Source organism: Saccopteryx bilineata, chromosome 5, assembly GCF_036850765.1.
Source record: "Saccopteryx bilineata isolate mSacBil1 chromosome 5, mSacBil1_pri_phased_curated, whole genome shotgun sequence".
Classification (NCBI taxonomy): Eukaryota; Metazoa; Chordata; class Mammalia; order Chiroptera; family Emballonuridae; genus Saccopteryx; species Saccopteryx bilineata.
The window spans coordinates 64,780,264-64,806,523 of record NC_089494.1 but is presented as its reverse complement, the minus strand read 5'-3'; the positions used below and the strand labels follow the sequence as shown (position 1 = coordinate 64,806,523).

At 35.8% G+C, this 26,260-nt stretch overlaps 1 protein-coding gene across 4 annotated transcripts in view; it reads left to right on the top strand.

Moving 5' to 3' along the window:
• The window catches only part of DCAF17 (DDB1 and CUL4 associated factor 17), a 28,387-nt gene extending 2,349 nt beyond the window's left edge, over positions 1-26,038 (top strand). For 3 of the 4 annotated variants that reach the window (XM_066279436.1, XM_066279439.1, XM_066279438.1), the window contains 12 exons: positions 2,699-2,789; positions 6,604-6,740; positions 7,494-7,572; positions 8,397-8,486; positions 10,599-10,703; positions 10,996-11,101; positions 14,741-14,883; positions 17,092-17,201; positions 19,876-19,963; positions 21,050-21,133; positions 23,242-23,397; positions 24,914-26,038. In XM_066279436.1, coding sequence (XP_066135533.1) covers positions 2,699-2,789; positions 6,604-6,740; positions 7,494-7,572; positions 8,397-8,486; positions 10,599-10,703; positions 10,996-11,101; positions 14,741-14,883; positions 17,092-17,201; positions 19,876-19,963; positions 21,050-21,133; positions 23,242-23,397; positions 24,914-25,051 — 1,327 coding nt within the window. In that variant the 3' untranslated portion in view covers positions 25,052-26,038. The remainder of the gene's footprint in view (positions 1-2,698; positions 2,790-6,603; positions 6,741-7,493; positions 7,573-8,396; positions 8,487-10,598; positions 10,704-10,995; positions 11,102-14,740; positions 14,884-17,091; positions 17,202-19,875; positions 19,964-21,049; positions 21,134-23,241; positions 23,398-24,913) is intronic. The other variant, XM_066279437.1, reaches the window with a different exon arrangement.
• Positions 26,039-26,260: the final 222 nt, after the last annotated feature.

Below are 26,260 nucleotides of genomic sequence, written 5' to 3'. Positions count from 1 at the left end.
GAAGGGCCTCCGAGCTTCCATGCTCCCTGAATCTCCCCCCATGTTCCCTAACCCAGAAGCTCCTATCCTTTTCTCATGTATACAGGAGTGGGCAAAATTAGGTTTACAGTTGTGAGTACCTGAAACAGTTTATTCTTGTATTATTTATTAACTCTTGTGTTATTTTCCATATGAGCAACTATAAACCTACTTTAGCCCACTCCTGGACATTTCATGCTATACATTTCCCTCTAAGCATTGTTTTCGCTGCATCCAGCAAATGTCGATATATTATATATTTTAATTTGGTTCAAAATATTTTTAAATTTCTCTTGAGATTGCATTGACTAGTGTTAATTAGTATTGTGTCATTTAATGTTCAGATATTTTGGGATTTTTCAGCTACCTTTCTGTTACTGAATTCTAATTTAATTTCACTGAGGTGTGAGAGCATACTTTGCATTATTTCTAGTCTTTTAAATCTTTTTTTTTTTTTTTTGTATTTTTCTGAAGCTAGAAACGGGGAGGCAGTCAGACAGACTCCTGCATGTGTCTGACCGGGATCCACCCGGCATGCCCACCAGGGGGCGATGCTCTGCCCATCTGGGGTGTCGCTCTGTTACAACCAGAGCCATTCTAGCGCCTGAGGCAGAGGCCACAGAGCCATCCTTAGCGCCCGGGCCAACTTTGCTCCAATGGAGCCTTGGCTGCGGGAGGAGAAGAGAGAGACAGAGAGGAAGGAGAGGGGGAGGGGTGGAGAAGCAGATGGGCACTTCTCCTGTGTGCCCTGGCCAGGAATTGAACCCAGGACTGCTGCACACCAGGCTGATGCTGTACCACTGAGCCAACCGGCCAGGGCTAAATCTTTTTTTTTTTAAGAGGGAGTGAGAAACAGGCAGGCAGGAAGCCAGAGAGATGAGAAGCATTAACTTGTAGTTGTGTCACTTAATTGTTCCTTGATTGTTTTCACATATGTACCTTGACCAGAGGCTCAAGCTGAGCCAGTAACCCCTTGCTCAAGCCAGAGAATTTGGGCTTAAGCCAGAAACCTTGGGCTTCAAGCCAATGAGCTTTGGGCTCAAGCCAGTGACCATAGATAGGATCATGTCGATGATCACACACTCAAGCTGGATGAGCCAATGCTCAAACCAGTGACCTTCGGTTTTGAAACTGGGACCTCAGTGTCCCAGGTCAACACTCTATCCACTGTGCCACCACAGGTCAGGCTGAGATTACTTTCATTCCTATGAAATTCTGTTTGATTTAAACTTTTGAATCAGTAAGAGAACATCATAAGTAAATAAAATTGTTACCCTCAAAATTGTGTCTAAATAATAATTTAATTTTAAAGTTCATCAGTTAAGAAAATGAAAACATTTATGAGCACATTTCAGCAGTAATCAGAGAAGTATAAATTAAAGGTAAGAGACTATTTTTCACATAAAAAATGTAGTGTTCAATATCAGCAGAAGTATAAATTTGTTCAACTTTTCAGAAAGGCATTTTGGGAGAAAAAAACCCTTAAAAGATGTTTCCCTTTTTTTAAAATTCATTTTAGAGAGAGGATTATATATATATGGAGAGAGAAAGAAGGGGGGGAAGAGCAGGAAGTATCAACTCCCATATGTGCCTTGACCAGGCAAGCCCGGGGTTTCAAACCTGTGACCTCAGTGTTCCAGGTCAACGCTTATCCACTGCGCCACCACAGATCAGGTGGAATGTCTCCTTTTTTATTCGCTAATTTTCACTCTAAAATAATGGGACTCTTTACTAATTTATTTTCATTTAAAAAGTATTCAAGTAACAAATATGAACACCGTGGAATTCAACTGACATATGCATAGTAAATGTTCATAATCCTGTTCTAGAAAATAATTGGTAGGTAGGTATACATATATAAAGAAAAACTAAAGGGAAATGAACCAAAAAATAGTGGCTATTATTATTATTATTTTTTACAGAGACAGAGTCAGAGAGAGGGATAGATAGGGATAGACAGACAGGAACAGAGAAAGATGAGAAGCATCAATCATCGGTTTTTCGTTGCAACACCTTAGTTGTTCATTGATTGCTTTCTCATATGTGCCTTGACCGTGGGCCTTCAGCAGACCGAGTGACCCCTTGCTCAAGCCAGCGATCTTGGGTCCATGCTGGTGAGTTTTTTGCTCAAACCAGATGAGCCCACGCTCAAACTGGCGACCTCGGGGTCTCGAACCTGGGTCTTTCCACATCCCAGTTCGACACTCTGTCCACTGCGCCACCATCTGGTCAGGCTATTTTTGGTATTTTTATAGTATAAGTCTATTTAAATTTTATTATATATGTGGTTTTTAAATTTTTATTTTTTGATTTAAGAGAGAGAGAAAGAAAGGGAGAGAAACATTGATTTGTTGTTTCACTTATTTATGCATTTATTCATTCATTCTTATATATGCTTTGTGTGGGGATCGAACCTGCAACTCTGGCACATTGGTACGATGCTCCAACCAAAGCTACCTGGCCTGGGCCTAAATTTTATTATAGTTTCTATGACTATATATTATGAATTTTATGATCAGAAAAATGTTAATATGTAATTAAGAAGAAGAAAGTAAACTAATTGTATTTTGGTAATCTGAATCTCTGAATAGGAAAAAAAGATATTACTCAAACCCGAGCAAACACTGTCTCAGTTATCAAGATGAATAGTAATTAATCAGTTATATTTCTTTTTTCCTAGTGTTGCATTAGAGCCAAGAAAACTTTATGAAATGCCAAAATGTTCCAAATCAGAAAAAATAGAGGATGCTTTATTATGGGAATGCCCAGTGGTAAGATTTGTTTTTAGACATTTGTTTCTAAAGCGTTTTTAGTCTACACTGATTGGTTTTAATATATTGTATAAAGGAATAAAACTTAAATATCATAGTGATTCCAGAATCTTGAATCAAAAGAGTTTATCTTTTGATTATTTTTCCTCATGAAATAAGGATATTATAAATATATTTTTTAAATGTAATACCATTTGTAAAACTTGAAAATTAGAAAAAGTTATGAGTTGATTAAAAGTTCCATAAGAAATAAAAACTAGTTTGTAGATATTCTTAGGGGTTAAGAAGTCATTCTCCTTAACAATATTGAAACAAAATATTTTGTTACATGTTATGAGCAATAGTTATATTACATGGCTATTTGAAAGAGGATTCTTTTTTTTTCTTTTTTTTTTGTGGCAGAGACAGAATAGAGTCAGAGAGAGGGACAGATAGTAACAGACAGACAGGAAAGGAGAGAGATGAGAAACATCAATTCTTCATCGTGGTTCCTAGTTGTTCATTGATTGATTTCCCATATGTGCCTTGACTGGGGGGCTACAGCAGACCGAGTGACCCCTTGTTCGAGCCAGGAACCTTGGGCTCAAGCTGGTGCGCCTTGCTCAAACCAGATGAGCCCATGCTCAAGCTGGCGACCTCGGGGTCTTGAACCTGGGTCCTCCACATTCCCAGTCCGACGCTCTATCCCAGGGGTCCCCAAACTTTTTACACAGGGGGCCAGTTCACTGTCCCTGAGACTGTTGGAGGGCCGGACTATAAAAAAAACTATGAACAAATCCCTGTGCACACTGTACATATCTTATTTTAAAGTAAAAAAACAAAATGGGACAAATATAATATTTAAAATAAAGAACAAGTAATTTTAAATCAACAAACTGACCAGTATTTCAATGGGAACTATGCTCCTTTCACCACCAATGAAAGAGGTGCCCCTTCTGGAAGTGCAGCGGGGGCAGGATAAATGGCCTCAGGGGGCTGTATGCAGCCTGCTGGCCATAGTTTGGGGACCCCTGCTCTATCCACTGCACCACCGCGTGGTCAGGCTGAAAGAGGATTCTTAAGAGTTTGCTTCAGTAATCTTGTTAGGAGAATCATAAGATAAGAATTAAAAAATAATAAGATAGGCTCATTCCATTAGACCAGTGTATCTCTAGTGTGTATTTTTCAGGACACAGTTTTCATTAGATGTTAATATATTTTATACTTGCTAAAGGAGCTTGGGGAAATTAGGCTATAGACACCTAAGTTTGGGATATTCTGATTTTGAAAGGTTAAACAAATTTGTAGAATTACTTATCAGAGCTTTTAATAGTAATAATGCCTAAAATACTACTAAAGTGCATGGTGATTGTCAAACTGTTTTCCCAAACTCTTAATCATAGAACTTTCTTTTTTTGAGGAACACTTCTAAATATTAGTCTTCCATGGAATCAGTGTAATAAGATATGCACTTACAAAATACCACAACAAATTAATCAGGTATTTTAATCTGGTTTGTTGTTTTTTAGGAAAAACAGAAGTCACAGTATGTGACTAAAAATAATGTTTAAAGGATAAGAAGGCTATATTTTTCATAGGCTATTAAAATCATTTTAGACTGACCAGGCAGTAGCACAGTGGATGAAGCGTCAGACTGCGACACTGAAGACCCAAGTTAAAAACTCCTAGGTCCCAGTTTGAGCGCTGGGTCACGGGCTTGAGTGTGGGATCATAGACATGACCACATGGGTCGCTGGCTTGAAGCCCAAGGTTGCTGGCTTGAAGTCCAGTGTTGCTGGCTTTAGCCCAAGGTCACAGCCTTGAGCAAGTGATCACTCACTCTGCGGTAGCCCCCCCAGACACGGCACATATGGGAAAGCAATCAGTGAACAACTAAGGAACTGCAACGAAGAATTGATGCTTCTCATCTCTCTCCCTTCCTGTCTGTCCCTTTCTCTCTCTCTCTCTCTCTCTCTCTCTCTGTCACAAAAAAAGTAAATAAATAAAATCATTAAAAAGAAAACCCTTTGTTTTTACATTAAATTCTAGTTTTCTGTAGCTATTGCTTTATTTTTCCTTGTACACTTATTTTCTGTTCACATAAGGCTTCATTTTGAAAATCAGAAAGCTTTAAATCTAAGTTTTCTTCCCCAAATCCTTATTGAAAGCTAAAAATAACTGTTGCGCCCCAACATTGGAAGCTTCTGCATCCATTTTAATTGGTGTTGGGAGGAAGATGACAAATTTCTTAACTGAGAAAAGTTTTGAAGACACTAGTACAAAGCATCAAAGAGAGCATTCCTGTAAAAATAGAGTTTCAGGTAACCTAGTTCCTAGTCTCACTTCTCGTTAGATACTTTGTACTCATTTGAAGTGAAGCAAGATTTTCCATTAAGAAAAACTATGAAGCATATTACACTGTTTTTTAACATACTGACAAGAACCTGATCAGGATGTGCAGTGGATAGAGTGTCAGCCTGGGATACTGAGGGCCCAGGTTCAAAACACCGAGGTTGCCGGCTTGAGCACAGGCTCACCATCGTGAGTGTGAGATCACTGGCTTGAGCCCAAAGGTCACCTGCTTGAAGCCCAAGGTCGCTGACTTGAGCAAGGGCTCACTGGCGAGGCACATATGAAAAAGAAGCAATGAACAACTAAGATGCCGCAATGAAGAACTGATGCTTCTCATCTCTCTCCCTTCCTGTCTGTCTGTCTCTCTCTCAGACCAAATTTAAAAAAAACATTTTTAAATTGAAAAAGAAAACATACTGATGTGAAACTTTTTAAATTAGCACCCTTCCTTTCTGAGACAGTGTGTGGAAGGAATATAACTTTTGGTTTAGAAAAATAGTTCAAACTTATGTATGCTCCTTCATACTCTTTTTTTAAATATATTAATACAAGGTATAAATAATACATTTTTAAAAACTTAAAAATCTCTGTGAGCTGATACTTATATAACATACTATATAATAAAAAATTGATTTTAAAAAAACATTTCATTTCTCAACATTTGAAAGAGAAGGCAAATCTTTAGGAGCAAGTATAAAATAACTATGCCTTCATTTTTCCTCTTCACTTATAGCCTTTACAGCCTGAGCAAATACTAGATTAATTTTAACTTCCCTATTTTTAACTTTCCTCTTAGAACTTTGTTTTTATTCCACAAATCAAAGTAGAACCGTTTGGTTGCTTTCTCTTCCTGCCTTAGACTTCCACCTTGTGGTAATTGTTCAGTAGCAGGTATACCCAGGCAGCTATTCTCTTCCTTTTGGGGGTGCAGTTCATTGGTGACATAGGTTGTCTTTAAAACCAGGTCCATCTTCTGTTCTTGTCTGGCTGCCTGAATTCTGGATTTTAGCTTTTCATATGGAGTTAGAGTGGAGCCACAGTGAATAATGGGATAATTTGCTGTTTTGACTTATATCAAAAGCAAAACAAATCTTAGAATAAAGAAACATCTATTCTAGTGATGACTCTTAATTGCTATGCTATTCTATATAGCAGCAGCATTAGTGAGACTACTGTTACGATGATTGGTTAACATTTGTTGAATACTTAATGATAAATAATAAGTGAAAAGTTATTTCATGTACTATTAAATGCTATATCTGAATAAATTCAATAAGTTAATGATGGATATTATTACCTACAGTCTTACCATTCCTTGTTTTAATTCTCTATTTGTACATTTGAGCATTTACTATTTCTTTTTTTTTTTTTTTTTGGTTTACTGAATTGACTATTTCTTTAAGTCTTTAGCTGTTTTCTTTGGACATTGAATACTGCAGATCGTTCATGCCAAGTAATTTCATTTTTACATCTCGTTTTTTAGGGGGAAATGCTGCCCAACCCATCAGATTATAAATCCTCACTCATAGCACTGACTGCTCATAACTGGCTACTTCGAATATCAGCAACTACGGGAAAAGTCCTTGAGAAAATATATCTTGCTTCGTATTGTAAATTCAGGTACTATATGTGACTTTATTTCCAAGATTTTATTATAAAAATTTGATACTTGTGGCCCAGGAAATTCAAAGCTTTTTTTTTTTTAAGTTTTCCATTGTATTCCTAGATCTTGACTTCCAAACCTATTCTCCTTTTCACTCCTCATGACTGCATTTGAAGATCTGAGGGTAGAGACCAGACCCTTTCTAATTTCCTTTGTATCATAAGTAACCTATAGTAGCTGGTAGATAAACTGAAAAATAATATTTGTGTTTTCCATCTACAAGTAATATTCTATATGTAGGATACACTTTATGGTAGATTTTCCTGAAGACTAATCTGTTTCAGTTAATTTACCTGCCTCCAGTAATCAAAGAACTGTTATTTTTAACTACTAGTTTTATCAATTAAATGTAAAGCTTTGGAGTGAGTATGTGCATTTCAAATGTGAAAATAGCATTTTTATGCTTATTATAACTTTCATTTTAAAGCAAGAATTGTTATTTTGTTTTCTGAGTTTTGAATACTATTACAACAAACAATTTTTATTCATCAGAGTTTGGAAGGATTAAAATGATATATTTTTATAGGAATATATTTATATAAGGATTGACAGGGAATTCTTTTAGCTATTTGTTTTTAAAATAAATTGCTTTTATAATTTAAGTAACTAAAACACTTTGCTTATAATATACCTATTATATATCGATTTTAAATACAAGGAAACCTGTCCCCATTTCCAAATGAATAAACTTTGCTTCATTTTGTTAAAAGATATTTGAGCTGGGACACTCCTCAAGAAGTCATTGCAGTCAAATCAGCTCAGAACAAAGCCTCAGCTTTGGCCCAGCAGGTAGACATCTTTAAACATTCAATAAAATGAAGAATTTCTTTATAGGAATTTGTCTGGAGACTTTTCATGAAAGAACTAATGACCTTTGTTTTCTGAAAAACGCTATAAAATTGTTTGGCACAAATTTAAGAAATTTCTTTTAAGCCATTCTAGGATAGTACCGATTATTTTATATTCCATAGTAGAAAGAAAGTGACTGAAGTTTGCTCTTCAAAGTAAGGAGCAGTCCTCTTCAAGCAGAGAAATTGCTCAAGCTTTTATTGTTGATATTTTTTCTCATTTCATATAACTATGTCACATGCTTTCAGATCATATGACCATGCTAACTATGTGTCTTTCAATCAGGCTCTTTATTGTTAGAAATCCAATTTACAATATAAATTATTATAATATATTAAAACATACATTAATTTATGGTATTAAAATATAACATGCTCATTATATTAAAAAGTATTGTTATGTTATACCAACAAAATATATGTTAATTTATATTATAATGTTATATGATATGTAATATATATTGTTATACAGTATATGAAATTTTTGTTGTACAGTATATAAAATTATTTTGTTGCTAAGAAATGTTTAGCGTTATCTTTACTTCTATAAATTTTTGTGTGTCTTTGCATATATGTGACTGCACATTTTGAACATGCATGCCTTCCTGTTTAAATAAGTGTACAGTGTAGATAGATGGATGTTCTCAATCCATGGAAACATCTATATAACTGCATCCTAGGACAGATGGATGTTTTTCAGTTTATGAAAACAGTGTTTTTGAAACACACGTGAGAGCTGCCTGTAAGTTTAGTCTTTCCTTTTAGGCAGGCATTCAGCAGCCAGTTTTGCTGTACCTTGCAGTGTTCCATGTTCTACCTTTTTCACTCATAGGGATTCTGGAGATCAACAAAAAGGTAAGAACTTGTTTTTTATTTAATTGCAACATTAATTTTGACAATAAGGTGTAATGTCATTATTTAATTTTGTTTATTAGGTGTTTTGATTGGAAATGTTCCCATGATTCTAAAAAGCTTGCTGACCTAGTTTATTTCATTTCAAAATATATGAGAACATTTGATATGGGAAGAGAGCTTAATCATCCCTTCGTCTTTCTGCATGTTTTTATGCCTCTCATGTGGATAGTGTTAAATAGCTGTGGGCATTCACAAACCACTATTTTATAAAATTATGAAATGATTAAGGTATTTTTTCAGGAGATTATTCCAAAGTTTGTGAAAATGATTATTAAATAAAGCTAGAAAAAAAAATAAAGCTAGAAAGCTACAACAAAATGTCTCATTTTAATTGCAATGTATATATCTAAAACTTATGATATATAAACAAGCCTTATAATTAAACTTCCAACTCATTCAGTTTTGGGTTTATTGTTATTGCCATTCTTCTTGATTTGTGGGGTGGTTATTTGGGAGGAAAGAAGGATAAATTTCCTTTTAATAAAAGAATCAATAGTCTTTTTTCTTTTTATGAACTATAGAAATTATCCCTGAAAATATAATATTAGTCTCTTTTCTTTTTTAAAAAAATTATCACTTATTCTGAGTCAATAGTTATTTGTTGATCTATTCTACTAGTCTGTAATTAAGCACCTAAAATAATATAGAGGACAGATCTTGAGGGTCCACTAATTATTAGCAAACATGATGAATATAGTTTTTTAAAGTCTATATTATATAAGCATAATATACTGAACTGCATAAGGGCTAAAGAATAATATTAGTTATTTATTAATTGTTTGTTTTGTACCAAGCAGTTTGAGCATTTTACATTAAAACAAAATTATTCAACTAGGAAGTTAAGCAGGTAGTAAGTGGAGGAGCTGGAACTTTAACCTAGATTTGATTCCAAAGTACAAGCCAAATTTTAAAATAGAGTGGCTACTTTTTTATAGCACTATATGAAACTACGTTTGTATTACAAAAGTTCTTCCTTCAAAGTAAAGAAGGGAGGATCAGTGAATAAAAAGTCATGAGCTAGTCAAGATCAAAGGAAACTATAATTTACCTTGTAAGAGATGACCCAAGCACATAACTCATGAATGTAATTATTCTCTTTGTGCTTCCAGATTAAGTAATGGTGTATGCTTATTACAGTCTACAGAGTCATAGGTTGTGTCTATTTATTCACACATGTCCAGATTATCATTTGAGGAATTTGGTTTTGATTTTGTTACATGGACTTGAAGTGTATCTTTCACCTAATTCCACGCATAATAAGGCTACCCAGGAATGTATTTTAAGCTATTTATTGGGGTAGTAAATCTTTACTAAGTTTGTCTTGAGTAGAAATAGAAACAGATTATCAATTTCTAGTTATTTTTTCATTGCTGTGAATATTTGTCTATGTTGGCTTTTGTTAACTATTAAACTAGGCATAAGATCAAGTTCTTCCTTCAGAGTTCTGTGGAGAGTTATGGCAGGACCCAGTGCACACAAAGAGAACAGTGAACCAAAACCTTACTCAAGATTAGCCAAGTTAATGGCTCAGTAGGTGTTTGGTCTGTAACTTTTTATGTTTTTATATGACTAGAGGTTAAACATTATTAAAGATTTAAAGAACAAGGTAATTATAAAAATCTGGAGCTGGCTGTTTATTAGAATTACTTTTTTAGATCCAATCTTTCTTCCTCTAATAAGCTAAAAAAAAGTCTCTTTATAAATAGCATGTTAGCATAAAGAATAGGTTTCTGACAGGATATGCATGGTAGAGTAAATATTCATTTAGGAATGCAGTTTGATATTAAAAGCTATTGACAAAACTGGAGCAAATGGATGAAGAAATGAATGCTGCAGCATTTCCCATTAGAACTTCAGTCTGTGACTCCGGAGGCTTACCACTCATCTCTGATAACACCTTATTTCAAGTTTCTAAATTATAATTACTATATGAGGCTAGGCAGCAGTGTTAAAGTGACAGCTTGTATAGTAAGCAAATGCACAGACCACTGTGAACACTCAGAGGGTTGGCCTTCTGGTCTTTTCTCAGGTAATATCTACCTTTCCCCTCAGATTTTCGGGAACGTTACAGATGCTACCTTATCTCATGGAATACTGATTGTGATGTACAGCTCAGGACTGGTCAGACTCTATAGCTTCCAAGCCATCACCGAACAGGTAGAGACAACTAGAATTTGCCATATTAATAGTTAACTTGAGGTTTGGCCTAAGGTATGATGTTTTGAATGAGATGCTTTTAGAGTAAGACGTGTATAAATGTCTACTCTATGAAACCATCAAATGCAGAAAGACATTAACTTTTAGTAGAGGGGTGGGAAGATAAACAGAAAGGCCCTTGAATCAATAAAGACATTTTCTGTCATATACATGTGAATTTGATTTTTTTCTCTCTCCAGAAAACAAATAAGTAGCTGCTAAAGACACCATTTTTGTTTTGTTTTGTTTTTAGTTCATGCAACAGAAACTTGACTTAGGGTGTGCATGCAGATGGGGTGGGACTACTGGAACTGTAGGAGAGGCTCCTTTTGGCATTCCTTGTAATATTAAAATCACAGGTATGGCTACTATATAGTATTTTTCACCTTAAAAAATAAGTGATTATGTAAATTATTAATTGTAAACATCCAAATGTTTTTCTTATAAGTTAATTACGAACTCAATTTATATTACTCTTATACAGCATACTCCTTGCTTTTGAATTGGTGTCAACAAAAACCTATCATTTATTCATTGAACAGAGGGCTTGGAGATGCTGGGCCTTTCTTGGCCAGAGATCAGTGACCTTTGGCAAGTTATTTATCCTCTCTAGTCTGGATTTTCTTATCTACAAAATGATGAGTTGCAGCAAATGATACTATCTTTGCTCCCTTATCACTTACTATTTTACAAGTCTATAAAATTTGCGCACACCTCTAAAAAAGGTATTTCCCAAGGAAAATATAATTACCATTTATGTCAACATAGAATTTAGTCACAGAGAGAACCCCTAGCATACTTAGTGGATGACGAAGCTCAAAAAAGAAAATTATACACAGTTATACAAATATAATTGTTCTATATTTAACTAGCTTATCAAATTTAGCAGTTTAATAAAAAATAAATTAAATATTAGGCCTGACCTGTGGTTGTACAGTGGATAAGGCAATGACCTGGAACACTGCGGTTGCCGGTGTGCAGGCCCTGGGCTTGTCTGGTCAGGGCACGTATGGGAGTTGAGGGTTGTTGCTCCCCTGCCCAACCTTTCTCCTCCCCCTCTCTGAAATGAATAAATAAATGAATCTTTTAAAAAATATATTACTCAAATTCAGCAGAGTATTTTATAGTAAATAAACAATGACTGACCAAAGTTCATCTTAGTAATACAAGGATGGTTTAATGTTTGCAGACATATTAAAATCACATGAGTAAATTTAAAAATACATTTTATAATCCTGATATCTGGTTATCTTTATTCTTAGTTTATTAATAATCATTTCTTATTATATTGAGGATGTGTTCTTTTATTTCCAACTAATAAACTTCAAATTTTTAGGTGATATGCAAAAGGGTTTTCTAAGATAGGCAGAATAAGACTAGAATTTTATTCTATCATTATTTAACATCATATCAACAGATCAAGAAATAGAAATAAATTTAATTGTTTGAAAGATTTTTTTAGTAATAAATGACAAACTATAAAAATTACTGAGAGTTCAATATAGCCAATTAAGTTAGCTCAGTTTTTAAATAAGTTGGGCCAGCTGACTTAGGCAATTTTGTGGTAACTCCGCCCAGCAATACTTCCTGTATTCAGTGCAGACACTCCAGCAGGAATCTATTAAGCAGTTTAAAACTAAAGGCTCTCATGGTTGCTAAAAATGTTATTTTGAAAAGAATTCCCCAAAATGGTAGCATTGTTCTTGTTGAAATGAAGATGTTAGTAAAACAAGGAATAGGGTTATAAGGACAAACTCATAGAACCTGAAGGATTGTGTTTAGCTTAGGTAGCTCCCTATTTATAGACAGTGGGCTGAATTTGGGATTAGGATCTTGGTCTGCTACTAGTAACAGTGAAACCTGGCTTACTAACTGGTGGTGTCATTGTAGGCAAATTGCCTAATTGCTTTGGGTCTCACTTTTCTCAACTTTAAAATAATAATGTTTGAAAGCATAATCTATGAAGTCAATTGTCATTGTAAAACATTGTAAATCAGTAATTTTCAGACATTTGGCTAAGAAAAGTAGCATGCTTTATTAGAATTTTTTTTTTAAGCGAGAGAGAGACAAGAAGGGAGAGAGATGTGAAGCATCAACTTGTAGTTGCATCACTTTAGTTGTTCATTGATTGTTTCTCATCTGTGCCTTGACCAGGGTGCTCCAGCCGAACCAGCGACCCCTTGCTCAAGCCAGTGACCTTGGGTTTTCGAATTGGGGACCTCAAAATTTTAAATATATATACCCATTGAGCAATACCATTTCTAAGAATTTATCCCAGATATATTCACATGTGTACAAAATAACAATTGTAACTACCCCGTTTTAAAATTATAGAAAATTTACATCTTATTATACCCATTCTTATTTTATAAACAATGCAACAATCATTTTGAACACTTTTATGTTAAAACTTCCATTTGAAGTATCATTGTTTGATCTTTCACAGACTCAAAGCATTATAATTAATAATTATTATTTTATCTTTAGCCTCTCTTTTCACAGTCTAACCAGTAGGAGCCCCTTTTGCTGACTCTGTTACTCTTTTAACACTACCTAGATGTCCTTGTAGATATATCCTTTATAATGACAATTGGATGGTTTACACCTATCCTAGAATTTTCTCACCACAAGACTACTCTCTGAGAACTTCTAGGACATTTTTTTGAAAATTGAGAATAGTATTAGAGATCAAAATTTGGGCTCTAGGGGTTCATACCCCCAAGGTTAGCAAGGACCCATCCTAGGGTTCTTTTTCCCTATATATAGCACTAAGTACTAAATTGTGCTTATGAAGAAGCCTAATAAATCCCACATTTCTATAATAACATGACTCGAGGAAATTGTCTCTTTAAGATAAACCCCTTTACTGACATTGGTGGCCTCATAAACCAAAGATTAAATTCTCAATTAAAGGAGTAAACAAGGAAGCCATAGATTAGTCACCTGCCCATACAGACCATGTGGTGGTTCACAAGGCTGCCTAAAAGGAATTCTGAGCTAAAGCTGCTGTACCTTCTACTTCCATATTTCTCTAAGAGTAAACTGTTACACTCTACCTAAAATTGTCACCAAAGGAGAAGACTACAAAACTCCAACAGATATGGGCATACCTTGGAGATATTGTGGGTTCAATTCTAGACCATCACAACTGAAGCAAGTGCAGGCATACCACAGAGATATTGTGAGTTCAGTTGCACACCACCATATCAAAGCAAGTACCGCAATAAAGCAAGTCAGAATATTTCTGCTGATGGAGGGTCTTGCATTCAGTTTGTAAAAAACAGCACCTGTGAAGCACAATAAAGCAACTCGCAGTAAAACAAAGTTTGCCTTTATTTCCTATACAGTGTCAATCTCTAAAAGGGGAAAGTGACGGCTGGATTTACATAAACTATCTTAAAGTTAACTTGTCTAATGTTAATATAGTAGTACTGGCTATCCTTTAGTAAAGCTTCAATTGTGACAGGACTTATCCTAATTTGTAACATTCTTTATGACTAATATCACTTCTACACTAGAAATCCTAAGCAAGACTGCTCTTGTAAAGTTTGCTATGTACAACCTGTTAGTTTAAGTTATGGAAGATGTCTTCCTCACATTGGAAGAAATTGTACCTGATTACCTTGTAGGATTATTATGAGAGTAAGAAATAGTGTTAACCCAGTCTGTATACAACAGATGCTTAGTAAATGGCAGCTGCGTTAATGGTTGTACTTTTGTCATTTTGCCGTCACTCAGCTACAAGTCACATATACCCTGAAAACAGTTGTCTAGAAAGTTGACTCATAGCCTAACATCTATTTCCTACCAGCTTTCTTTTTTCTTAGCAATAAGCCTCTTTCCTAATTGTGTTTTATTTCCTTAAACATAGTAATTGTTCATTAATGGAACTCATAGATGATGCATGCAAAGTGAGGCTGAACTCAGTTCATGACTGTGCCAAGGGTACTGTTCCAGAACAGAGGAAGCTAACAAATTCCTTTTGTCCATCTCCACAGATGCGCCAGCCCTGCTCTTTGAGGTCTCCTCTCTGGAGAATGCCTTTCAGATTGGAGGCCACCCTTGGCACTACATTATCACACCTAATAAGAAGAAACAGAAAGGAGTTTTCCATATTTGTGCCCTTAAAGACAATTCCTTGGTAAATCATGAGTGATCAGACCTTTTAATAGTAAATTAGCATCAGAAATTCTTTCTTCTCTATTTCTCTAATAAGCTTACATTCCTAAAGAATTACTTTTTGTTTGTATTAATTTGTGAATAATGTATATAGTACAGAAGAGTACAAAGAATAAAGCAAAGGCTTGTATGTACTACCTAGAATTTAAAAACATTAACATTTGAACATTCTTAGGGCTCCAGAGATTAGTTTTTTTATCCTTATCTATCTCCCAGCAAGAGGTCCCCTGCAGAAGGTCTCTGAAGCCTCGTAGTGGGAACTGTTGATGCAATATGTTCAGGCTGCCTCAGAAATTGCTGATGGAGTGTGTTGTTGGTTCTGCTTTTTTATGGTTCTTGTTGCTATTTGCTTTCTGGAACAGAACCAGATATAACTCTGATGTTTACAATGTAAGCATGAAATACTTTGAACTTTCAAGGCTATTCTTAAGTTTTCTATGGCAAAATAGGAAGAAATGGAACATGATAAGACAATAGAAATTTCTACCCATTAAATCAGTGTTTCTTCGTTTAAAAAGTGCTTTAGGCATTGATTTGTCATTTAATAAACGTTGTTTAGGGCCTACTATATGTCAGACACGGCCAGGACACACTTCCTTCCCTCAAGTTGCTTATACTCTCAAAAGAAAGCAAACATATAGTGAATTAGATGCTGTCTGTTAAGTACAGTAAGTGCAAAAGAGCAAGTGCACAGAGGAGAGGATTCCATCTTTGTTTTGTATTGCTGACTTAGTTTTGTTTCTTTCTGGAACCACTTGCTCTATCACCTTGTAGCTGCTTCTCGCACATGCCTTGACCGGGCAAGCCCAGAATTTTGAACCAGCGACCTCAGCTATAGCAAATGAACTTACTTTTTTGAGGCAGACTCAGCTTATTCCACATCCATCTTTTTCAAGATCTTGCTCAGTCTCAGTTTAATTCTGGCTGCTACTCATGTTTATGCACATACATACTATATAGATTAATACTTACGTGTTTTTGTGATTTTCCTGTCTCTTCCATCTAATCATTTTCTGTTCATCCTTCAAGGCTCAGTTTAAGCTTTTTCTTCCTGAAATTCTGCTCACCTGGGTTAGATGTTTAATAATATCCTGTGCATGGCTCAATCACTATGTTTTCTACACTGCCTTATTATTCTCTGTTTATTTTATGCCTCCCCTTTTAATTATGAGCTTCTTGTTGGCAAGGATTATGTTAAATTTATGTCAGGTTCAAATGCCTAGTGTGATACCTAAAGCATAGCATGCTGTCAATATATGTTAATGGAGTAAATACACTAATACTGCAAAATCTTTTATGAGTATCAAATAGGAAATATGGTATCTATCATTTTAAATTGGAGAACTTAAAGAATTTAAATGACTTGGATAAAATAGTGAAGTTAATGTATTCATACTCATATTAGTTCCCAGTACTCCTGTGTATAAGGTAAAGCATTTATGTACATATGTGATCACACCATGGAGGTGTCTTTATCTTTATTTTAATGTCTAACTATATTAATGTGAAATAAATCTCTCCACTTACTTAAAGGCTAAGCAGTATTAGACCATGTCGTCAGCATTAGAGTTATATCTGACTTGTCCAAGGAGATCATATGACCCGTATCTGAGATTCTAGGTTTGGTTGCATGTTTGTTCTCATCCTACCTACTCTTCCGAGGGAGTTTGTTAGGGATGGGGGAGGGAGAAAGGAGTTGAAGGGAACTGCATGAGCATAATTGTGGCAGCTATATAATGGAAAGTTCATAGACTTTGGAGTCAGACCTGCTGTTTAGCAGGTACAAAACCTTGAACATGTGATTTATATTCTTTGTTTTCTCATCCATAAAGTGGAGATAACGATATAGGCTTTGAATGTTATTAAGATCGAATGTAAAACATCTAATGCAGTGCCAGACACAAATTAGTCGTGCTTGAGATAGGGTAACGAAGTTAATATTTGTGAGATATAATACATGATACAGAGTAAATCTATGATTTCTGAATTTATGTGTTCTGAATTTCTCAAGTTTGAATGTCTTAATTCAACCTTTACACACATCCCAGGTCAACTAGCTAATATTTTCTCTTCCCTATACCTTTGACTTACTGATCTGTCACTGCTGTTAGATTTGAAAAAATATATTTTTTATTAAATATTTATTTTCAATGTTTTTTCCCAACTTCAGGCAAAAAATGGGATCCAAGAAATGGAGTGTTGTTCTCTAGAATCTGACTGGATCTATTTTCATCCTGATGCTTCTGGTAGAATAATACATGTTGGCCCACAACAGGTCAAGTGAGTAATTTCACTAGTTACTTTAAAATTAAAAGTAGCTTTTGATAGTATTGGCATCTTTATTTTTTGCCAGCTAAGTATTGAGCCATTTATGGAAATAATTAGCAATTTGTAGGGTGCTTTCTCAGAGACTAGCATCTAGAAAGCCTGACTTGATTCCTTTCAGTTTGTCACTACTGTTTGTAAATATGTATTACATTTGAATAAGCTCTTTGATGGGTGATACATAAGTGAAAGAAGATGATGGATTGGCCCGCCCTCATCAGGTCTTAGTTCTCCAAGGTTAATGAGGATGGACATGATTTGTCTTTGTTCTAAATGACAGCCTACTGCAGGAGAAGTAGGTTGAAAAAAAACCCAAACCCTTGTTTTGCTTTGTTCACCCACATCTTCCAGGAGTTGTCCTATCCTTTCTTGAAACACTCTTCATTCGTTTCTCTGACACCACAGTTCTCCTCGACGCTCTCCTCTGCCTGTGGTCTTCCAGGCTCTTCTTCTGTTCGGACTTCAGCTAGGTGTCCATGGGACTTGGACCCTTTCTTCTTACTTTTTTTGTCCCCCTCCAGAATTTTATATTCCTTTGGCTTCATAGATCACGTATACAAAACTCCAAAATATTTATCCTAGCCTAAACCTCTCCTCTAAGATCACATTAGAAATCTGAAATCATTCATGGCACTTTTTACCTTCTTGTGTTTTATCAAAGTTCATATATTTAAACATTCATATATGCATATTCTGTCTCTCCCACACATGCACGCACGCACACCATATATTCTATCAGTGATGTTTTTTTTGCTACTAAATATTATTTTGGATCTGCCTCTTTTTGCGCTTGGCCACTGTCACCATCTTAGTCAAACCATTTTCATCACTAGCCTGGACTATAGTAATTTAATAGTTTTCTTACAGGACTCCAAAAATCCACTTCTGCACTCTTTAAGTGTGTGCTCTTTTTTTTTTTTTAATCTCAGCAGCTAAGTGATTTTTAGAAATGTTAACAAATACAGAAACCTAACCACGTGAATTCTGCTTTAACCTTTCTATGACTTCCAGTTGCTCTTCTCATGGTCTAGAAAACCTTCCTCCAACTCAGTTTACTTCAGCCATGCTCTCTTTTCAGAAAGCTGAGGGCCTGTCCCCACTGTTTGGAGTTGGTTTCCCTTAGCTAGTCTCCTATCTAATTTCTATTCATATTTAATGCCTCAGCGTAAATGTCCCTTTTTCAGTCTCCTTTCCTGACACCCTTGTTAGATTAACTCTCTCATCATATTTTCATTGCACCCACTATGTAATCTTCCTTTGTAAACTTACAGCAATTTTAATTATTTGTGTGAATATCTGTTTAGATATCTAGCTTTGGAATCATGAGCTCCATAAATATAGGAAAGAGTCATTTTTTCTGGCTCCGGTAATCCCAGCACTGAACACAGTGCATATAGCACAGACTGAGGTGCTCAGTAAGTGTTGAATAGGAAGGGCAGTGTCTGCCTTCGGTATTCCTTATGCTTCGTGTTAATTAGTCTCCTCTGGATTATGTATAAGGAAGATGACTGGAATTAATGAAATAAGATTGTGAACTTTCACAAAAAGTCTTAAAAACTGTGGTTCAGCTTTAGCAAATCTTAATGTTTGTTACCACCCATCTTTTATTACATTAGTTTGAATTTAAGAAAATAAAGTCCACAAAAAATGTGTGCCCTTTTGCTAGGTTTTAAGAGATAGCCACTTTAATATAATTAGCACTAGTTAAGATAACTAATTAGGTAATTTTAAATTAATCTGATTTTTCTGTCTCTGGGAAATGCTAAGACCTCTGGCTCCTACAGTAGCTGCTTCTCCCTGCTGTTCTCTTTGCCGGCATTTAAGACTAAGCTTTGAGAACATTGTGCTTTTGATGCTTGTAAGTGCTGTGACAGATTTGTGTGGGTGGTGACATAATTATTTTATTTTATTTTGATCCAGGGAGACCATTTGCACTCAGAAAACCCAAATCTTTAGATATAATCCTAAGAAAAAAAGTATTAAGTCAGTTGCCGTTTTTAAACTTTATTCTATCATGAAACTCTTAGTTTAGACTTAGTTGCTAATCCAGGCTGTCTTATACTTAACTCCAAATGTTGTTCATCGATACCTCATTCTATCTTTAGAAGTAAAAATGCAAATATCTACAGGCGTACCTCAGAGATATTGTGTGTTCAGTTTCAGACCACAGCAATAAAGCTACTATTGAAATAAAATGAATCTTGATCTTTTTGCTGGAGAAGGGTCTTGCCTTCCACTTGTAAAAAAATACAACATCTATGAAGCACAATAAAGCAAAAATCAATAAAACGAGGTTTGCCTGTACTATAATGCCATTGTTAAAGCTGGAACATTAAAGACCTGTTGCAGGATGGCAGATAGGAGGATCTTTAAAGGTAACTTTCATTAAGCCAGTTTGGAAGATGGCTTAAGCCTCAGCACCCTACTACACTACCTACCTGAATTTGAAAGAGTTTGTGGACACCTAAGTGATTAGACATTAGTATTTGAGACTAATCAGGAGAGGAGAACTAACTCAAGTATTGATGCTATAATTTTCATTTGTTGAGTTTCATTTCAATAGGTCAACTTTGGCATTTTGATGGTGTGCTGAAGTCTTGGGTTCTTAGAATCCTTTTTCCCTTTTCAGGGTTTTAAAGCTAAATGAAGTAGAAAACAATAGTGCCCAGCATCAGATCTCTGAAGATTTTGTCATTTTGGCCAATAGAGAGAACAAAGTAAGTCAGGAATATTTTCAAATCTTTTGTATACCACTGTCTTTCTATATAAGAGTATAATTTGCCTTTTCTAGTGGCTGAAAAGAACAGCACAATCCTATATAAAAGTCTGTTCATTTTGTCTACATGGGTAGCTGGTCTTAGCCTCATGTACATATGAGATTTGAAGAAAGTTGATTATACTGAGTTTATTTCTTGCTTATTTCTATTTCCTTTCCAGGTTTCTCTTTAAGTTTTTATTGGTAAATTACTGAACTTTGGATTTAACTAATTGTGCAAACTTAGAGTAAATTGGGATATAAATCTTTAAAAATCACATACTGTGTGATTTTTACCACTCCAGATGGGTTTTTTCCTTTTGCATACAAATTCAGAATATGAAGAAAATTATGCAGAAAGAAATTTCCCAAAGCAGATCCATTCTATTCGCTGCTGTATAAAGCAGACCTCAAAAGGGAGAGCGAAGTAACAAATCTGTAACCTTCGTATTTATTTTTGCCTATTTTAGCATTTTATCCATTAAGAACTTTACTGTAAGAAGTATTTTTTGTAATTGGAGGACCAGAAGTCTGATTCAAGATTTAACAAGACCCTGGCTGGTTTGCTCAGGGGTAGAGCATAGGCTAGGTTGTCCCAGGTTTGATTCCCAGTCAGGGCAAACAGGAGAAGCAACCCTCTGTTTCTCTACCCCTCCCCATCTTCCCCCTCCTTCTCTCTCTCCCCTTCCTGCAGCCATGGCTTGATTGGGTTGAGCACATTGACTGCGGCCATTGAGGATGGCTCCATGGAGGCTCTGCCTCAGGTGCTAAATATAGCTCAGTTGCAAGCATGACCTCAGATGGGCAGAGCATCGCCCCAGATGAGGCTTGCTGAGTGGATCCTGGTCAGGGTGCATGTGCAAGTCTGTCTCTCTATCTTTCTTCCCTCTCACTTGGAAAAAGAAGAAAAAAATAATAATAATTTAACAATTTTAAAAAAAAAGGATTGTGGTTATTTAGTTTTAACTAAATTTGTTAATATAATTTTGCTATTGACTGCATATAATAGGACTTGTCATATATATATTTTTTTCTCTCCACATGATAGAATGAAAATTTACCCACTGTTACTGCTTCTGGACGGGTGGTAAAAAAAATATATACCCTTCTGGATGACGACCCAGAACATGAGGTATTACTCTTGCCAGAGATAACAAAGCAAACTAGTGTGTACTTGCCCTATGGTTTTTAAATTACGCTTCTGAGACCCTGGGGTAGAGGTTCAGGATAAGCTCTATGCAGGCTTAGTTGGTAGGGTTGTGCATACCATTTCAACCAATGCATCCTCCTTATCCTCTCTTTTCAGATTGGAATTATTCATTCCACCATTCTTCCTGCAAAGATTTTATTTGCAGGAAGATTCACAGGACTGAGATAATTTGAAAGCACCATTAGCTTATTGTTTTGTTTGGTTTGGTTAATGTGTACACTTTCTAGGGAAATCTCTTAATAGAAAACTCTTGAGTTATATCCTGATGACTTTATGGGTTTTGCCTTGTTTTTTTACCTACTAGACAGGGTCATATTTGTTAATGTTCATGGGCCAGGGGAGAAGGGTATGAAGGTGTAGTAAATGGTTCAGCTTCGGACCTCAACTTGACATTACTAGTCACTGAGCTAATACATTTTTATCCTTTTCTTTTAAAAGAGTCATTGAAAAGACTTTTGAAATCAACCGACAGTTTTCATTCTTTGAATATATAACCATTGCATAAATACTAAAACCACTGAGACCATAAAACTATAATGTATCTGTAACTATTTCTAGGTAGAAATATTACCATAGCCTTCTAAGGATAGTTTCTGAAATTTTTAAGAAATGGGTTGGAGGTGGCTCAGTATGTGGCTACTGTCAAAAAAGAAAAAATATTTATTTATTCTTCTGAACCACAGAAATATGTTGAGAACAAAGCAGAAAGTGTCCTAGCTGTATATAAAGCTATATTCAAGAAAGACTAAAATCACCAAAAGGTTACAAGAATAAAGAAGAAGGTAGTAACAAAGAGAGAGATACTCTACATCAGGGGTCTCAAACTCAGGCCCTTGGGCCGCATGCGGCCCGCCCACCAATTTTGTGCGGCCCACAGACTGGCCCGCAGACTAATCCACGAAATTTGATTAGTCTGCGGGCCGCACAAAATTGGTGGGCGGGCCGCATGCAGCCCGCGGGCCACGAGTTTGAGACCCCTGCTCTACATCATAAGATGAGAAGACAAAATCTTTTAGCCTACCAAAGAAAAGCTGAAAGAGGTTATGACTAAAATCCATAAAATTACTGACACTCACTCAAGCAGGCACCATTTGAAGTTTGACAAGATTTAGATTAAGGCAAAAAGGTAAATGAAAAGGAACCAAGAGTCATAAATCTATGTAAATTTTTATGTTATAGGTGGTAAAGGCAGAAAATATAAAGGAATTAAAAAGCAGTTGACCAGATGTAAGTGAAGGATTTGTATGTGGTGGGATTAAGAGAAATTTGCCGTGCCTGTCAGGATGAGTCTGTCTGTGGTCTGTCCCTGGATGGCTGGGCACAGATCCACTGCCCTTTGAGGCCACCGGAGTCCGAGGTTATCTTCTCTGAGACATAGTTCTGGTGTTAGGCTTTTCTCCCTTAAGTCTTTACCATCATTAATCTAACTAACATCTCTTGTCTCACTCTTGTTTTGTGGGTTGGATTTCAGTTCTTAAGCTTCCCACTCAAGTATAAGCAGCAATTTTTTTGCTTCCTTTAGGGAACCAAGAAGGGTTAAAAAAAAAAGATGATAAATGGAGTCATAAATAGTATACTTCATTTCCTGAAATGACTTGTTTTTGTCGTTAAGAACCTTACAAGCACAGAGAGCAAGTTCAGGTTTCCTAACTGAGCTATATGTTTAATTGTGTCTGGGAACCAGTGAACACACATGTCAGAGACAGAAGTTTAATACCTCTTTTGAATTCAGGGAAGCCTTGGTTTGCTGTCATAATAGAGAATTTTAGCTCTAGTTTGGCTGAGATCTACAAAGACATGGTTCTGTTTGTACAAATCTGTAGGATACTGGTTAGGTCTTGAAAACCTTTTGACTGGTGTTTGACTAGGCATGTAGATAGAGACACATTTCTCCCTCTGTTCCTATTCATTCATTCTTTTTTCTACGTGTTTTTATAAGTAAAAGAATAAACTACAAATGTAGAGATAATCCTAAGTGAATAACTGGATTTGTCCCTCTTTTCCTCTGCCTTATTCATCTATTCCCCAAGACCTTCAAAATTGTGGACTATGAAGATGAATTGGATTTGCTTTCTGTGGTAGCTGTTACTCAAATAGATGCTGAAGGGAAAGCTCACCTGGATTTCCACTGTAATGAATATGGAACTTTACTTAAAAGCATTCCACTAGTGGAGTCATGGGACGTGGTGAGTAGAGTTCACGGAATACAAAGTTGTAAAAGTTCTCTGTAGGTGGCATTTACTGAGTCAGATGTTACTATGTTTGTGTCAGTCCAAGATCACCTAGACCAATGACCACATGAAAGAGGTTATTAGACTACATGCAGGACAGAATACTGCTTAGACTTTCTCCCCTAAGATCTAGAGCAGTGGTAGTGAACCTGGTCCCTACCGCCCACTAGTGGGAGTTCCAGCTTTCATGGTGGGCGGTAGCGGAGCAACCAAAGTATAAATAAAAAGATAGATTTAACTATAGCTATAGTAAGTTGTTTTATAAAGATTTATTCTGCCAAACTTACTGAAAATCTGACATAAAGTACTTGGTAAGTAATTATTATTATATGCTTTAACTTGCTGTAACTCTGCTTTATAAATTTTATAAAGTAAAGTTACTTCCCTACTTTATAAATCACTATTACTGTGGAACTGGTGGGTGGTTAGAAAATTTTACTACTAACAGAGATACAAAAGTGGACGGTAGGTATAAAAAGGTTGACTACCCTGATCTAGAGGATGTCACCTTACCAATGGCTTAAAGATAAAGCTTTATGATATTTTCCAGAGATATGCTGTTTCCTTATCATTGTCTTTGGGTTTTCTTTCATTTTAAAAGTTTGCTAATATTTAAAAAAATTAAAATATACTGTATTAAATCCCCACAGTTAATTAATAGAAACCATACCTAAGCATGTGGAGTTTCCAGGCACTCTTAGAAGCATTTGTCTACTCTCCTGAATATCATAGAATATAAGAATTACAAGAAATAGTAGACATTATTTTATCCAATTCTTATTTTATCAGTGGCAAACCTGAGAGGTTTAGCAGCTTGCCCAGAGTTACACAGTAAAACAGCTGCAGTGCTGGCAGTAGAATCTGTGTGTTTGGACTCCCAGGTTCAGGGCTCTTTTCATTATTAACATTTTGTGTCATGCTTTTGTCATAACTAATCTGCATATCTACAAATAATGAAAATAAACCGTTTCTGGCAACTACTTTGCCTCCAAGAGTATAGATCCCTAACTAGCATTGGTGCTATGACATTTTAGTGACACAGGAGTAAATATGGTGATAAAAAGAGGAGATTCCAGCCCTGGCCAGTTTGCTGAGTGATAGAGCATCAGCCCAGCATATGGATGTCCTGGGTTTGATTCCCAGTCAGGACACAGAGGAGAAGCCACCATTGCCTCTCTATCCCTCCCCCTCCCATCTCCCTCTCCCAGAGCCATGCCTTGATTGGTTTGAGCACATAGGCCCAGGTGCTGAGGATGGCTCCATAGAGCCTCCACCTCAGGTGCTAAAAATAGCTTGGTTGTGAGCATGGCCCAAGATGAGCAGAGCATAAGCCCAAGACGGGTGTTACCAGGTGGATCCTGATTGAGGTGTATGTGGAAGTCTGTCTCTCTATCTCCCCTCCTCTCATTTGGAATAGAAGAAAAAAGAAAGAGAGAGAGAGAGATTACATTTGACTATGTTTTCTTTGCAGACATATAGCCATGAAGTTTATTTTGACAGAGACTTGGTACTACACATAGAACAGAAACCCAGCAGAGTCTTCAGCTGCTATGTTTACCAGATGGTATGTGACCCTGGGGAAGAAGAAGAAACCACAAACAGAAGTTGAGAGAAAGAGTGAGACAATTTTAAATTTTGAGATGTAACATATGAGACTTTTAGCCAAACACCCCAACAACTGTGTCCAGTCATCCCTTTTATTACCTGCATAACAAGTTCTCCAGTATTTTCCAGAAAAGATCTTGTATCCACTTCAGGTGACTGTGACTTCTTTTTAAAAACTCTTGCCATACAAGATGGTGAGACCTTTTTATGTCAAGGATTTTTAGAATGCTTTCCCAAGACGTCTAGCATTTTAGATCTTTTAGCTAGGTGGCGATATAAATATAAAATATTTAGAACAGTTTAATTTCAGTCATTAGGGAGAAGGTCATTGATGGGGAGGTGTTCAACATGGCTCTTAGAAGATGTAAAAAATTTTGATTGGTAAGAGTAGAAGGGAAAGATAAAAAGAAAGATACAAAAATATAGAAAGAAATCCTGTGTCCTCTAGACCAAACTGTGCTTAAGGATAAGAAATGAGATATGTAATGTGAAATACTTTTGAACCAAAAATGTGTCATCACTGTGTTTTTTTTTTTAATCTTATATATGTATCTGTGTTCTGTATTTGTAAAAATTATTTTTTCTTCCATGGATTTGTTCTCTTGGTTTGATGTTCCCATTGATTATTTGCGTTTCTATTATAGACTAATGTAAAAGATTATAAGCAAACTTTAAGTAAATATTTTCCCAATGTGTAGCCTGTTTAGCTCTTAATTATTAAAAATGCTGTATTTATTTTACCATTCTTCTTATTTGGTGTGTCTTCCAATTGTGTGTAGTCATATTTTCATACCTAGGCAGTAAGATAAAGGTATCCCAGGTCCCATCAATTCTGCTCCTTGTAGAAGAGGAGATAGTTCCAGGAGAACCTTGGCAACTAACTACTTAACTTTATCTTAGTTGTGAAATGAGTAGTGTTCCTACTTTGTTAGAATTGATTCTTGAATTCAGATAATCATTCTTCAGAGTGTTAAATAAAGCAATATAAATAAAGGAGAAAATATTTCTTTGTGCTTTCTGTTTGAGAAATTCAATAGCCTGCAGTGCACATGTTCAGCACATTTTTCTGATTTAGTTTCAAAAGAATAGTAAAAATAGAGGGAGAGAAAACAGCAGTAAAAATCATAGCTGATTCCAGTATAAGGTTAAAATAAGGAATGGGCCTGGCCTAGTGGCTCAGTAGATAGAATGCTGGCCTGCTATATGAATGTCT